This window comes from Cynara cardunculus, unplaced genomic scaffold, assembly GCF_001531365.2.
Source record: "Cynara cardunculus var. scolymus isolate 2C unplaced genomic scaffold, CcrdV1 Un_Scaffold_2582, whole genome shotgun sequence".
Classification (NCBI taxonomy): Eukaryota; Viridiplantae; Streptophyta; class Magnoliopsida; order Asterales; family Asteraceae; genus Cynara; species Cynara cardunculus.
Genome location: NW_020201145.1, coordinates 35,503 through 52,454, shown reverse-complemented (window position 1 = coordinate 52,454; position 16,952 = coordinate 35,503). Strand labels below are relative to the sequence as shown.

Sequence of the window (16,952 nt, the reverse complement as noted above, 5' to 3'; positions counted from 1 at the left end):
TCTATCAATATATATTTTAAATTTGAAAATATTGTGTTTGTATTCATCCGCCCCCTTCTACAAATTGTTTCTCTTCTTTTAGACCCTCACAGGACCAACAACTGGTATCAGAGCAGTATTTTTTTTCTTTCCTTGTGTTTAGCTATTTTCTGTATTAGTTTATCTCCTTTCTTAGATAACTTTACAACTTACAAATGGCTTAACAAATTGCAAACACACACATACAAGATAATGGCTCTCTTGCTAAAACTCCCCGGTTTGTTCGTGACAACTTTAGTCTCTGGAAGAACCGGATGTCCCTCTTTCTGGAAGGTGTGGATTCTGAAATTCCACATTACATAGAAAATGGACCATATATTCCATTTGCTATTGCTCCAGCTGTTCCAGCAACAGCTACGACTGTCGCGATTCCTAAACGGCAGATTCCAAAGCTCCCACATCAATGGAGCGATGAGGATAAGAAGAAGATAGCTATAGACACGTGTTCTCGATCTATAATAGTTATGTCTCTTCCTGATGAGATTTTTCACTTAGTGATGAAACTCAAAACCTCTAAATCCATGTGGGATACACTCTGTGTCCAATATGAAGGAACAACTCAGGTTCAGGAGACTAGAAAGATCAATCTAGTAAAACAGTATGAAAGCTTTCTCTGTGGAAAGTCTGAGACGCTGTCTGAAGTACATCAGAGATTTAACTGCCTTCTTATTGATCTTAGGGTTGTCGGCAGGGAATATTCTAATTCTGAAACTTTGACTAAGTTCCTAGAATGCCTTCCTGAGTCTTGGGACACCTTTTCTATGTGTCTCAAGATGTCAAATGACATGTATACTCTTTCTCTTTTACTTTATACGGGATTCTTCTTCACCATGAGCAATCTCATCAACTAAAAAGGAATCTTGTGAAAGAATCCAGGGAAATGAAAAGCTCTCTTTTAGCTTTGATCTCTGAAGCTTCTTCAGTTGAAACTCCTTCTACCCCTTTTGTTTCTTCTCTTCCTCCCGTGGTTATCACGGAGATCGATTCTTCCAAAGATATTCTAGAATCTGATTGAACAGATTTTTATGAGTCCTTGGCACTCCTGACTAAGTCATTTAGGAGATTCGCCAGTAAGAGCAACTTCCGCAGATCTCCTCAGCTATCCCTCAGGGAGAAGCCAAAGTCTGAAAGAATAGACAAGGCTTCAGCTGTCTGCTACAACTGTCACCGGCCCGGACATTTTGCAGGCGAATGCAAATCAAAGGAGACTGCGACGCCATCTTCTAAAGCTCTTTCCTCCTTCAGGACCAAAGATGAAAAATACTTGAAACTGGAGAAGTATAAGAAGATGAAGAACAACCAGTGAAAGGCTAAAGGCTTTATTGCTGAAGATCATGATTGGGCTGAATCATCCGATGAATCATCTTCAGATGAAGAGGATAAAGCCTACATCTGCTTGATGGCCATAGATGTTGATGAAGGATCTTCTTACGTGTCTATCTCCTCTGAGCCATCTTCTTCTTATACTCAGGTATGTTTCCTGAATGAACCCTCTTCTTCTTCTAGTCTTTCTRCACTAGATACGCTGACGGTTGACCTTTACAATGCCCTCAATGGCAAATCGAAAGCTGAAATGCTTAACATTGATCTTCAAGAGCAATTGAAGATCTGTCATTCTAAGATCAAAGAACTGACCTATGTTGAGGAAAATCTTAAAGATCAGGTTATTGTAAACCAAGCCATTACTATTGAACGTGAGAAGGTTATCGCTGAGCGTGAGCGAGCAATTGCTGAACTCAAGGCTGAGAAAGCTACCATTGAAGGGTGGTGCAAAGCTTCCATCAAGGCCTCTGAGATTATTAATGCTTAGATCCCCGCCAAGACAAAGACTAGTCTAGGATTCTCCTATGATCAGGAAGAATGTGTTAAAGACAGAACCATGCTCAAGTTTGGTACCTTTGTCTCTTCYATTCCCAACACTTCTTCCTCTCAGTCATCTTCTTTTACAGAGAGTCATCTTGAAGGAACTCCTTTGAGTTCTGGGTGCAAAGACAAAGGKRAATCCATTGTCACAGCATCCCTTCCCAAGAAGTCTAACAAGTCTAATAGATCTAGGTCTATTCCTTCAACTTGTAAAGCTTCTTCTTCTTTAGGGACTAAGAAATCTGAACTGCATCAGAAATCTAAGTCACGGCTCAAGGTGAACTTTTCACCTAAGGAATCCAATTCCTCAAAGGTTCCTCCTAGAAACAATGAGAAGGGAATTCTTGGAGCTGGTCCCGCTTCTAGTCTGATACTTCCTGGCCCTAAAACTACTCCTAGCTTTAGGAAGTGTAAACATTGTTGTGAGAAAACACATATTGCTAGCAAGTGTCCTTCTACTGCCAAAGCTGGTTCACCAGCGAAGGGCAAGAAAGTAACCAAGGCTGAGAAATCAACTAAGGTGAAATCGTCCACAAAGGTTGCTCTTGCAACCAAGGTGAAGAAAACCGTTGAAGCCTCTTCTTCAGGCACAGCGAAGATAACTCCTGTTCAAAAGTCTTTTCAGCATCAGACGTTGTAATTCCAACCACTGAAGTCTCTTCTTCAGGCTCAGTGAAGACTTCCACTGAAACTACCTTAGTGGTGTCAAGGGTTGTTCCTCTTTCCATTCAAACCTCTTTAGGTTTAGTGATGCCATCAACTGTTACTGATTCGTCAGCATCATATGATGAAGCCTCTAACATAGCTGGACCCCAATAGCTGGGTACCAATAGCAATTCTTATTTTGTTTCCTTTCTCAGGATATCAAAGGCATATGGTATTTGGTCAGTGGCTGTTCAAGACATATGACTGGAGATATATCTCTTCTATCTCACTTCAAGGAAGAAAGAGGACCTTCCGTAACCTTTGATGAAAATGGAAAAGGATATACCAAAGGCTTTGGTATATAATCCAATGGTGCAACAACTTTCAAACGCGTTGCATATGTTGAAGGACTGAAGCACAATCTTCTTAGCATCAGCCAACTGTGTGATAAATATTATACAGTTAAATTCTCAAAGAATTTTTGTCATATTCTTGACAAAGATGATAAGGTTGCTCTAACCGGTTCTTGTCTAGAGAATGTTTATATCATCAACATGAACTCTCCTCTCACCAAGAATAGCTGCTTCTTCTCCAAAGTCTCATCAGATATTAACTGGTTATGGCACAAATGGCTATCTCATCTCAACTTCAAGACACTCAGTGAGCTGTCAAGAAATGATCTTATCACAGGTCTTCCTCAACACTCGTTTGCAAAGGAATCTATTTGCTCATATTGTGAGAAAGAAAAACATACAAGAGCTAGCTTTAAGTCGAAGCAAATCTCTTCAGTGACTGCGCCTCTTCAACTATTGCATATGGATCTCTTTAGTCCAGTCAATGTGCAATCTCTAGCTGGAAAGAAGTTCACACTTGTCATTGTTGATGAGTATGCCAGGTACACTTGGGTATTCTTTCTAAGATCCAAGGATGAAGCACCTGAAGAAATTATTTCGTTCATCAAAAAGATAGAAGTACTAAACAATGTTAAAGTACGATCTATCAAAAGTGACCATGGTACTGAATTCAAAAACAGTACTATGGATAACTTCTTTGAGGACAAGGGAATCTCTCACAACTTCTCTTCTGTGAGAACTCCTCAGCAGAATGGGGTCGCTGAAAGAAGATATTGAACAATCATTGAGGCTGCTTGATCAATGCTCAGCGAATCTCATCTCCCTACTTAATTCTGGGCTGAAGCTGTCAACACCGCTTGTTTCACTCAAAACCGATCGCTGATCATGAAAAGATTTAAGAAGACAGCCTATGAACTCTTCCATGGATGAAAGCCTTCCATAAGCTTTCTTCATATATTTGGTTGTACTTGTTATATTATTAACAACCGCGACCAACTTGGAAAGTTTGATCCCAAAGCTGATAAAGGAATCTTTCTTGGATATTCTTCTGTATCCAAAGCCTTCAGGGTATTCAACAAACGAAGACAGACGATAGAGGAATCTATTCATGTCACTTTTGATGAATCTCAGTCAGCTAATTCAAAACCTATCTCAAATGATGAGGATGAATTAGATAACTGGATGATATCTCACTACGGACAACCTGAAGCTTCCTACAGTGCTCCTCTTAACACTGAATCTCCAGAAGCTGAAGATGATCCACTCATCATTCCAGTTACAGCTAGTCACTCCACCGCATCTTCTTCAGAGATTGCTGCAGTGCCCATTAGTTGTGTACCTCCTTCTACTTCAAACACTGATCCATCAGTGAATGAAATGCCTTCAGTTTCTGAACCAGTTTCAGTTGTTGAATCTGAGGCTCCTTTGGCAATAGTCCCTATTGCTGAAGAAACTGTTGTTGAAGCCTCATCTTCCATACTTGAACTTGCCTATTCAGATGAAGCTCCTCTACCGGCTCAGCGATGGACTAAAAGCCATCCAATTCATCAAATTCTTGGTGATCCAGATGCAGGTATCAAGACACGTCGAGGTCTAGGTAATATCAGTCTCTTTGTCAACTTTCTTTCTTTAGTTGAACCCAAGAAAATCAATGATGCTATCTCTGACCCTAGTTGGGTTTTTGCTTTGCAAGAAGAGCTCATTGAGTTTGATAGAAACAAAGTCTAGTACCTTGTACCACGTCCATCTGACAAATCAGTGATAGGCACCAATTGGGTCTATCGCAACAAATTGGATGAAAATGGTGTGGTAACCCGCAATAAGGCTCGGCTTGTTGCTCAGGGTTATAGACAAGAAGAAGGAATCGATTATGATGAAACCTTTGCACCAGTGGCTAGACTCGAAGAGATTCGACTCTTTCTAGCCTTTGTTGTCCATAGAGACTTCAAGGTCTTTCAAATGGATGTAAAGAGCTCTTTCATTGATGGAAAACTTCATGAGGAAGTTTATTTTGAACAACCTCCAGGGTTTCTTGACCCTAAGTATCCAAACCACGTCTATAGATTGGATAAAGCTCTTTATGGGTTAAAGCAGGCTCCTCGTGCCTGGTATGACMCCCTTTCTTCTTTTCTCATCTCTGAGAAATTCTCTCATGGAAAGATTGACCGGACCTTATTTTTTAGGAAAGTTAAAGGTCATATCATTCTCGTCCAAATTTATGTCGATGATATTATTTTTGGTTCCACTAATCCCTCTTTATGTTTTCGTTTCGTTGAACTCATGAAGAAAGAATATCAGATGAGCATGATGGGAGAACTAACATTCTTTTCAGATGTACTCCACTTGCTTATGTGCAAGATATCAAGCTGGAACTAAGGCATCCCATATGATCGTTGTCAAACGCATATTCAGATATCTTAAGGGAACTTCTAATATGGGTCTTTGGTACCCTAAAAGTTCAGGTTTTGACCTTATTGGTAAAGGATAGTGCTTTGACAGGCACTCTAACCCTACCATATTGCATTAAATGTTCATTTAATGCACTAGGTATAAATAGAAGTGTTTCTTCTCCATGCAGAGTGCGCGCAACTCATTCTCTAACCCTAATTCTTACTTCAAGCATTTTCTAACTTAAGTAGAGGATCTTCTTTACATCAATTTATTTTCTTGTATTTGCTAAGACTTTGTGTGTAACCAAAGATTGTTTAGATAGGTTTTTATTACCTTATCTTTCCGCAAACAATCTTGTAAAATCTGTATTGGTCTTCTCTATCAATATATATTTTAAATTTGAAAATATTGTGTATGTGTTCATCCCCACCCCCTTCTACAAACTGTTTCTCTTCTTGTAGACCCTCACAGGACCAACAACTTTGCATATGGAACAGACAAGTTGATACAAAACATGTGATTAACCAAATTCACCTCATTGATTGCAGGTGACTCATATATACTCCCACCACAATGTAGCTTATAGACACAACACTGACTTTGATGATCAAGGCCATAGAGATTATGGTCATAAGATCCACACCTGTACATCATAGAATATAAATAGTTTAGAAGTTTAAAAAAGAATATCCATCCAATAGAAGAAAACTTGGTGTCAATTCAACCCGAAAGAAGCAAATTTTGTTAGAACTAATCAAATCTCTTAGGGGCCGTTTATTTAACATTTACCCGGATAAGCACTTACCAAGTCACATTACCTCACCGGATAAATATGGACCATAAGTCCTACCCGGTAAAGTGAGGGCAAAGACTCTTACCACGGTAAACACTTAAAGGGTAAATTGTTGCATACAATGTCGTTTTGGTGGACTAAAATCTTACCCGATAAGTAAATAATAGTGTTAAATTTTACTGGTAAGCACTTACTGGATAAGCTCTTGATAAACAGCCCCTCTGTTTCTAGACCTGAACTCTATGACCTTCAGTTGAATTCTTGGAGATGTTGGAACTATTCAAATCATGTAGTTTCTAGACATAAACTACTAAAGTTGGACCAAAGTGAAGATTGCACCCAAAACAACTTTATTTGCACCGCATGTGCTTGCAAATGCAGTCTGGTTTGATTTGAATGGAATAAACTTCATAATGTTTAATCCTTAATGTGGTTATAAGTCAGTAAAGAGTAAAGACTTCTTCCTTAAAAAATGTTGGTAGACTTGGATCATTGCTTATGTGAAAATCCCTATTGTATTTTTGTTGCAAAGAATAATGATTGGCTTTAGTTATCAACACTCTCTAAAGGCAAGCCTTTGTTTCTATGGTGGGGACATATGGTTACTAAACTGCCGATATCACCTCTGAGCTTGCAAGGGTAAGGCTGTAGAGAAAAACCAGTATACTTAAGTGCTCCATAACCCATACACTATTGAATAAATGAATTATAAAATAAGGGTGTATGCAAAAGTGAACATTACCAGACCAGATGTCTCTGCTTGTCTGCCACTGGTTGTGACTTTACCTTCAAAAGATATTTAGAATGCTTTGTTAAATAATTCTTCGGGATAGACACTTGAATGAACACCCAACATAAATAACTGCAATAACCTTTATATACAACCCAAGCAGCAGATAGAAAACCACATAATTACAAGAAAATATTAAAAAAGAAAGCACACTTACAAGGATAGGAAATTGCAACAATCACTACGAATACATATTGAACAATGGTGTAACAAAACTTAGAGGCTTTCTACCAAATGCTCTTGTAGGTATTACAAAAAAAATTGTCTAAAAGCACCTTTAAGAAACTATATTAAGATCTCAAACGTAACCTAGGTCCCGATTTCTCATAAATCTGCATCGTATTCAAGTGCCAATTCTCACAAATCCACAACACATGATGCAGGTTCTGTAGAATTTGAAACTTCTAGAGGAATCTTCTAATAAGAACTTCAAATTATCAAAGCTCCATACGATAAACCAACAATTTCAAATGAAACCAAAACAACTTATAGTGGTTGATACTTATTACCTTCATTTCAAAAACATGGTAAAGTTTGTATTTTGATCCCAACGTACATATTTTCAAGTCATTCACTATATTTAAATTTACGTTAGCAACAAAGGCTACAAATGCAACATGTTAATGTTGAAATCTAAAGAAAGATCATATCAACTTTGAATTGTAAGGTTTAACAGACAGAGTTTATATTGCCTTCAAAGTGAAGATAATACTTTTGACCAGACCATGCAACAATACCTCCTCTACTTGTGTTTTAGCATGTATGGATGTAAGTCATATATTGATTAATAACACCACCCTGCTGTTGAATGCAACTGCTAGAAATTGATCTAAATGAAACTCAGATTGGATCATTAATTGCATATCCAGTTACACAAGGTTTCTTCTTTCTCCTTCTATTCCTTCCCCCTAGAGATTTAGATATTGATATTGTTGGTATGTGACTTTGAATTGTTTAAGTGTGGATCTTTTAGTACTTTTAAAGATATGTACATAAGAGATTCAATCAATAATATAAAGCTACAATTGGAGCTGATTTTGTGACCAAGGAGTTACAAATAGATGACGAGATTGTTACAGTGCAAGTAAGGTTTCTATAACTGACCACTAATTCGATATTATTTTGCATTATGTTGATCTAGAGTCACGATATTTTTGGTTGATTAATTGGTTAGATATGGGACACTGTTGGCCAGGAGAGGTTTCAAAGTCTTGGTGTTGCATTTTATAGAGGAGTCGATTGATGTGTTTTTAGTGTATGATGTAAATGTAAAGCGATCATTTGACACACTTGACAATTGGCATGAGGAATTTCTCAATCATGTAAAAGATATCCATTGCGATCCTTTCTTACCAGTTGCTTTGGTGATGACCTTAAAATCTTAACCTTTAATACATTGAAGTTTGTTTGAATAATCTTGAGCAGGGTCACATTTTGTAAGAAATCGGACAGCATTAAACACTAACCTAATAAACTTCATGGTAATCTCTTAGAACCTTAGATAGCTTTTGAGTTATTTGGATGGTTTTCAGTGTAGTCAAAGTGACACTGCAGTTGAAAAGGCATCAAGTTACTGTAGTTGACAAAAGCACAAAATATTTAGGCAGGAAATTATGTGTCTTTCTGAACTACTTGGCATATCAAATCACTCATATTCTTATTTATAAATTAAAGGCTCCAATTGCTTAAGTTACTGAAACTGTTCATTTATTTTCAATCTCATATTATCTTAGGTTTTAGTGCTCACAATACTTGGTTTTTGTTTTTGGGGTTACAACCATAAATCAAGCAATAACAACATAGAAGATGTAAAGGGAAAACCGAAACCGGTTTGATCTTCTGATCAATGATGTTCATATGCCAGATATGGATGGTTGCAAGCTTCTTTGTGACACACCCAAACACCACATATGCATATAACAAATATTTCATTCAAAGAAATACAATTTACACCACATTTGGTCCCACTAGTACAAGGATTCTTATATGTACAAAATCTACATATGAAAAATTCCAAAATAAAATCCTGTACTAACACATGTATAACCAAATGTATCTTCAAAATAAGCAATCATTATGCTGGTCTTGAAAAGCAAATAACATATAGGGAAACATTTACATTTTCTCTTTCCCCTTACTACCCCTTGACCCCGTAGTTCTTGCATTGCACATTTTTGAAACACAAAATGAGGGTTAGAACAGAAGGGTCTAGTTAATAAATCCCTTCTTCCATATGCAGGGTGATAAACACCAAAATCTGATAAAATAATTTTTACACAAAAATATTTGCATTTCAGCAAAATAATGTAATTTCAACATGGTCGAAGTATAGTCAACAGTAAACTTCATTCCATGATTCAAATGTACCTACCTCATACCCAGAGCTCAAAACTAAGCTCTCAACTTAACGGGCCAGAGCCCCTCTGGTTCAACAGACCAGAGCCGCTCTGGCTCTACAGACCAGAACCCTTCTACCTTACCAGAACCCTTCTACCTTACCAACCAGATCCTCTAGTTCTACTAACCAGAGCCTCTGTATCTAAGTGAACCAATGGCCAACCACAGGTTCTCTAGACCAAATAAAACCTTAGGTCCAGAAGAGCATAACATGAATTAGAAAGACAATTGAACTAGAGTTAGAGCTCCTCTGACTCTTAAACTTTATATGCAAATATTTTTAAAGAATAAACACATAACTAAAATACAAAGCTTCTGTATAAGACATACAGAGCCTTTGATTTATAAAAAATGCCCAAAGTATTTAACATCCTTTTCACATAATCAGAGGTCCTTTAGTCCTTGCTCAAAGACCAACCGGAGCCCCTCTATATGTATTGAAACAGTGATGAGAAGTTAGGCAATAAATGCCTCTGATGACAAACTATTTTCCCCTTCTCAATAACATCTAAATTATTATTTATAAAAAGAACAATATCTCTAAGTCATCAAATCACAAAGAAATGATGATTTAGAGTCATTGTATCTCATGAGTGATAATAATAAGAGCTATAATATCCACATATGAAAATGTCTCCCTTATTCCAAGGTATACGTCTCCTTGATATGCCACCCTTATTCATTCTTCAAAGCAGGGTTACTTGCCAGAACAAACAAATGTCACCACGTCTGGAAGTACCCATCACCTAGTTCCAAGCCAGAACAGACAAATGTCACTACGTATGGGGGAACTACCTCTTAAAACAAGTTTCATACCAAAACAGACATACGTCACCATGCTTGGTAGAAACATTTCCCAAAATAAAGTTCCATACCAAAACAGACTTACGTCAGCACGCTTGGTAGGAACATTTCCCAAAATACAATTTCATACCAAAACAGACTTACGTCACGATGCTTGGTAGGAACATTTCCCAAAATACAGTTTCATACCAAAACAGACTTATGTCACCACGCTTGGTAGAAAAGTTATATTTTTACTTTAAAAGATTTAAAATACCCCTTTTCACAATAACAAATTTAACACCCAAAATAATTGTTAAATTGTGAAAATTCCAATAATTCAAAATTTCAACACTTAAGGATTCATACGGATAATGTATTATCCGGACAAGCTATCCGGCCAACACATGTCCGGACAAGCTTGACTGGATTCCATATCCGATCAACAACAACTCCCAATAGAAAATCTCATATCCGGATATACTTATCCGGTCAACACAATTGTCAAATATAACATTCTCCAGACAACGAGATGTCTGAACATAAAATCCTTATCAATCAAGTGACAGTCAAACTCTTATCCAGTCAACACATAAACCGGACTTAACCCTATCCGGACAACACAATGTCCGAGCATGGTCTAATCCGGATGTTACTCCATCCGAGCAATCTCCAACCCCAAAAAGCATAAAGGTCAATTCGGACAATATTATGTCCGGATACAATCCAATCCGATCACCATAGTGTCCGGTGAAGGATATAAATCGGACATTAAATTATTCAAGAACAGTGATCAAATTTTAGTATAAGCTTATATCAAAACTCAAATCAGTAACAAATTTTGTATGTAAAGATATTTTGAAACCACTCACCTTATGCCAAAAGCTCAGAATTTTGAAGATGTAATAGCAAGATGAATCCCCAACTTAATTTTTCCAAATGCAGACAAAATCATAGAACTTTATCTCTCAAAAATTTCAAAAAGAGGCAAAAGACCTTTGCCTTCACCCACATCCTTCTATTTATAATTTCTTAAAAAGGAAAGTCAGCTTCCCATCTATATTCATGCATGCATATTCCTAAAATACCACCCAATGCACCCCCCCACACACATACATATATATAGATACATATATATAGATACATATATATATATATATTCATACCTCATGCATGGAAACATATTCATGCACATACAAATTCATCTCATGCATATAATCACATCATATGCATATACACCCATTTAATTCATGCATATATTCCCACGCATGAAAATACTCATACTCACAAATTATACTTCTATAAGCATGTATCCACGTAATCAAATAATCGTATATTCACATAATAAAATGCCGCGGGTGATAACCAGGACCCTGTTATCACATTATCCACCCCTCAAAAGAATTCCATCATGGAATTCCTTTAATCAAAAAGCCACGGATATTTGGTCCTCATCTCGGATTTCAACAACCAGGTTGCCTCAGAACCCTTGTGATGATGCCACTGAACCTTTAACATATTGATTTCTTTAATTCTTAGAATCTTTGTTTTCAAGTTAGTTATTGCCTCTAAGGTTTCCACAAAATTCAGCTTACTATTTAGCCTGACTTCTGGTAGAAGCACTTCCAGACTCGGGTCTGCCAAACACTTCCGTAGATTAGGCACGTTGAAAGTGTTATGTATTAAACTAAGCTCCTCTAGTAGCTCCAACTGATACGCAACCATCCTAACTCGCTTACAGATTTTGAATGGCCTAATGTACCTTCGACTGAGCTTACCTCTCTTACCGAATTTGACTACTCCTTTCCATGGCGAGACTTTCAGCATCACATAATCTCCCGCAAAGAATTCAATTGGCTTATGACATCTGTCAGCATAACTCTTCTGACGGTCTTGAGCAGTTTTGATCTTTTCTCTGATTTGCTCAATCTTCTCAGAAGTGACCTGAACAATTTTTAGCCCTGTTAACTGTCTTTCACCCACTTCATTCCAACATAACAGTGTTCTGCACTTTCGGCCATAAAAAACTTCATACGTTGCCGCCTGAATGCTGGAGTGATAACTGTTGTTGTACGCAACTTCAATCAATGGCAGATGATCTTCTCATGATCCTCCGAAATCTATAACACATGCACTCAACATATCTTCAAAAGTCTGAATCGTTCTTTCACTCTGCCCGTCAATATGTGGATGATACGCCGTACTCAACCGAATCTGAGAACCCAAAGCTTTCTGAAAACTTTCCTAGAATTTGGATGTAAACCTTTCTAACGGATAATTCTTTTTTATTAGAAGAAAGTGAGCAGATTTCGATAAACGATCCACAATAACCTTTATGGCATCATATCCTTTTGGAGTTCGAGGCAATTTCATAATGAAATCCATCGTGATATGATCCCATTTCCACACAGAAATTTCTAAAGATTGCTTATTCCCATATGGCCTTTGGTGTTCAGCTTTCACTTGCAAGCACGTCAAACACCATTCCACATACCTTGCTATGTCTTTCTTCAATCCAGGCCACCAATAAAAGGGTTTCAAGTCTTTGTACATTTTATTGGTGCCAGGATGAATAGAATACCGGGATTTATGACTTTTGTTCAAAATAACTTCTTGTGTATTTCCATAGCATGGTACCCATATCCTACCTTGAAAACATAAAGTTCTTTGTCATTCTTTTCCAAGGTAGTAATCAATTTACCCATCCGTTCACTTTTGAAGTTATCTTCTTTGACAGCTTCCTCCTGACACTTTGAAATCTCATTGTAAAGATATGGCAACAGACTCATTCTCATAGTCATTACCCTGATCGTACCACATTTCTCTTTTCTGTTTAAGGCATCTGCTACCACATTAGTTTCCCTGCATGGTAAAGGATTTCACAATCATAATCATTTACCAACTCGATCCATCATCGTTGCCGCATGTTTAGCTCCTTTTGATTGAATAAATGTTGGAGACTTTTATGATCTGTAAAGATCTGACATTTAGTTCCCATCAAATAGTGCCTCCAAATTTTTAGAACAAAAATTATGGCTGCAAGCTCCATGTCATGTGTTGGATACTGTTTCTTATGATCTTTCAACTGTCTGGATGCATAAGCAATTACTTTCCCCCTCTGCATCAGAACACAACCCATACCCAGCTTCAAAGCATCACTGTAGACCATTAAATCTTATGTTCCCTCCAGCAAAGACAGAACTGGAGTGCCGTACAGACGATCTTTCAATAACTGAAAAGCATTATGTTGATCTTCTTCCCACTGAAACTTAACATTTTTTCCGAGTCAACTTCGTTAATGGTACTGCAATCTTTGAGAAATCCTGGTTAAACTTCCTGTAGTATCCTGCTAATCCCAGAAAACTACGGACTTCAGAAGGAGTTCTTGGTGCATCCCATTTTTCTACAGCTTCGATCTTAATAGGATCAACTTTTACTTTTGCTTCAGATATGACGTGACCCAGAAATTGAACTTCTCTTAACCAGAATTCAGATTTGGATAATTTGGCGTACAGCTTTTCTTTCTTCAGAAGTTCAAGGATCATATGAAGATGCTCAGCTTGCTCTTCTTTAGACTTACAATATATAAGAATATCATCGACAAACACAATAACTGTAACACCCCATTCCATATATTGCATGTAACATATATTTCATACACAAGAGATACATGTTTATACACCACATAGGTCCCTTAGTACAAGAATCTACCAGTACTGAATACATGGTCCAAAAATTCAAAATACTATTCTTGTACTAATCAAGTTTCATTAACCAAAACTATACACATCATCAGCAAATCTTCATGCAGATAAACACATAGGGAATTATCATATTTTCCTTTTTCCCTTACCGTCTGCACCTCCTGCAATACATATTTAAAAACACAAAACGAGGGTTAGACCAAAAGGTCTAGTGAGTTCTCCTTTGATGCTATTGCAGGGTGAATATCACCAAATGCCACCCTTATATCCAAAGGTACACCTCTCCTTGATATGCCACCCTTATCCCATGGTAAACCTCTCCTTGATATACCACCCTTATCCCATGGTACACCTCTCCTTGATATGCCACCCTTATATCTTCGCCAAAACATTTCACAAAAACAATTCCATATAGAATAGACCGCAGTCAATGGAATATTATCAGATCAAATTCATTTTATCAAAAATTCCCATTTCTCAATTAAAGATCAACAAAATGATAAGTTACCACATAATCCGGACAAGCCTTGGTCGAACTACCAATCCGGACAACACTTCTCATTGTGTCCGATTTACCACTTAGAATAATCCTCAAAACCTTGTCCGGATTACTAATCCGGACAATACTATTCATTACTTGCCTGATTTACCAATCTGGAAAACACAAGGCTTTGTCCGATTTAACAATCTGAACACTTCTTAGTCGTATTCCTACTTCTACGTTTAAAACACTTAACATAAATTCAAAGTTCATAAATCGGTAAACTCATAAAACGGCCAGCACTTGATCGGATTATCATTAAACCGGGTGAGACCATGTCCGATTTACATAAAACTCGCCCAACACATTGTCCGATTTACGTAAAACTCGCTCAACACATTGTCCGGTTTTCATAAAATTCGCTCAACACATTGTCCGGTTTTACACATTAAATCGGGTGATAGTTCATGTAATTCAGTTATGCAATTCATAAAAATGCATAAAACGATTTAACCACTCACCTTGAAAGCGTTTTGAAAATCAGCCACTTGAAAATTTAGCTTGTAATCCGCTCAAGAGTAATCCGATCAAACTCCTCTTCTAAATCGTGCAACTTACCCAAAATAGCCAAAAAAGAAAATTGGAGGTTTCAATCCTCCTTTTATACCCTTTCCAAACAGGGAAGGCGATTACTCATCCTCCCCCTATATGCATACATACATCATGCATGTATCTAAATTCATGCATAAATATCATGCACACACATCTATATATATATATATGTATATTTCATATTATGCACATCAATATCATACCTATGTATAAAATACACATACTTATGTTTTTAACCCATGTAAGCATGTATCCATATAAACAATTAATCACATAATAAATACCTTGGGTAATAACCAGGACCCGGTTATCACAATAACAAATTTATCAAGATATTGACTACATACTCGGTTCATTAGATCCATGAAAGCTGCATGAGCATTGGTTAGGCCAAAAGGCATAACCAAAAACTCATGATGTCCATACCGAGTTCGAAAAGCTATCTTAGCAACATCCTCCTCTCTGACTTTTAACTGATGGTATCCGAATCGCAAATCGATTTTTGAAAAGTAAATGGCTCCCACCAGTTGATCAAAAAGATCATCGATTCTTGGTAGAGGGTACTTATTCTTAATTGTCAGTTTATTCAATTCCTGATAGTCAATGCACATCCACATTGATGCATCCTTCTTTTTGACAAATAAAACTGGTGCACCCCATGGTGAGGTACTTGGTATGATAAAACCCTTGTCAAGAAGATCTTTTAACTGATTAACCAACTCTTTCAGCTCTGATGGCGCTAGCCGGTATGGTGCTTTTGCCACTAGCGCTGCCCTGGGTACTAGATCTATCGTGAACTCAATAGATCTATTTGGCGGTAGACCAATCAAGTCTTCCAAAAAGACTTTCGGATAATCACATACAACTAGAATCATCTCTTTGTTTACTCTTTTCCTTCCTTGAATCTACCACATAAGCCAGATACCTCTAACATCTTTTATGAACACATTTTCGGGCTTTCAGAACCTTAACAAGTTAGTATGGTGATCCTGCCGATCACCATAAATAACAATCGGTCCTTTCCTGGGTAGATCAATACTGATCATTTTCTTGTTGCACAAAATACTAGCCCGATTTTCTGCTAACTAGTCCATTCTCATGACAACGTCAAACTCTTTAATCGGCATAGGGAAAAGTTTGATCGGCAGCCCACACCCCTCAATATCAATTACACAGTTATTGAACACATATACAACAGATTCTTGACTACTAGCAGTATCAACTACTAATATATTGTCAAGTGGCACAGAAGTCATGCATGCAATTTCAACAAATAAGGGTGATACGAACGAAAAGTTCGCACCTGAATCAAACAGCACCTCAACAAACAAGGAATTGACAAGAAAGGTACCTGTTACCACATTTGGCGTTGCTTCAGCCTCATTCTTTGTCATTTGGAATGAGCGGCCCTGTGCCCCACTCTGACCTCCTCTCGGTGCACTAGGCCTTCAAAGGTTACTTGGAGCATTTCCACCCATTGTCAAACGAGGAGCCCTTAATTGTGGATAATTCGGCTGAATATGGTCAAGTGATTAGCACTGAAAACACCTTTTGGGTGTAGTGCAATCTCTTGACAGATGTCCTGCCTCACCACATCGGTAACATCTCTTAGGTTCAGATGGACAATTTCCCTGGTGCACCTGCTGACACCGCGGACAAGCTCCAACAGGTGGCGGCTGAGAAGGGCGATTATCTGACTTTGCAAATTTGGGTCTTCGAAAACTAGCTGAAGACCCTTCCCATTTTCATTTTCTCCATAACTTTCATCTCACCCTGCCGATTTTTGTTTCTTTCCATAACCTCAGCAGCATTTACGGCTAAGGAGAAGGTAGCAGGGTCCATTGCGATCACAAATTCCCTAATAAAAGGTTTCAGACCCCAAATGTATCTTTCCACCTTCCGAGACTCCGAAGAGACTTAGTCTTCTGCAAAACGGGAATACTCAATAAACTTCTCAATATAATCCCGTATAGACCTATTTCCCTGCTCTAATTTCAGGAAATCCTCTTCCATTTGCCTTACTGCAGCCATAGGACAGAATTGTGTTTTAAATCTGGTCACAAATTCTTCCCAAGGCATTGTTTGCAGAGTATTTGGTTGT

The 16,952-nt window shown here is 37.7% G+C and overlaps 1 protein-coding gene across 1 annotated transcript in view; it reads right to left on the bottom strand.

The window, feature by feature from the left end:
- LOC112503141 overlaps positions 1-13,686 on the bottom strand; it is a 26,471-nt gene extending 12,785 nt beyond the window's left edge. The window contains exons 1-4 of the mRNA XM_025107208.1: positions 13,346-13,686; positions 12,703-12,916; positions 11,817-11,998; positions 5,761-5,934 (exon numbers count right to left, since the gene is read on the bottom strand). Coding sequence (XP_024962976.1) covers positions 5,761-5,934; positions 11,817-11,998; positions 12,703-12,916; positions 13,346-13,686 — 911 coding nt within the window. The remainder of the gene's footprint in view (positions 1-5,760; positions 5,935-11,816; positions 11,999-12,702; positions 12,917-13,345) is intronic.
- Positions 13,687-16,952: the final 3,266 nt, after the last annotated feature.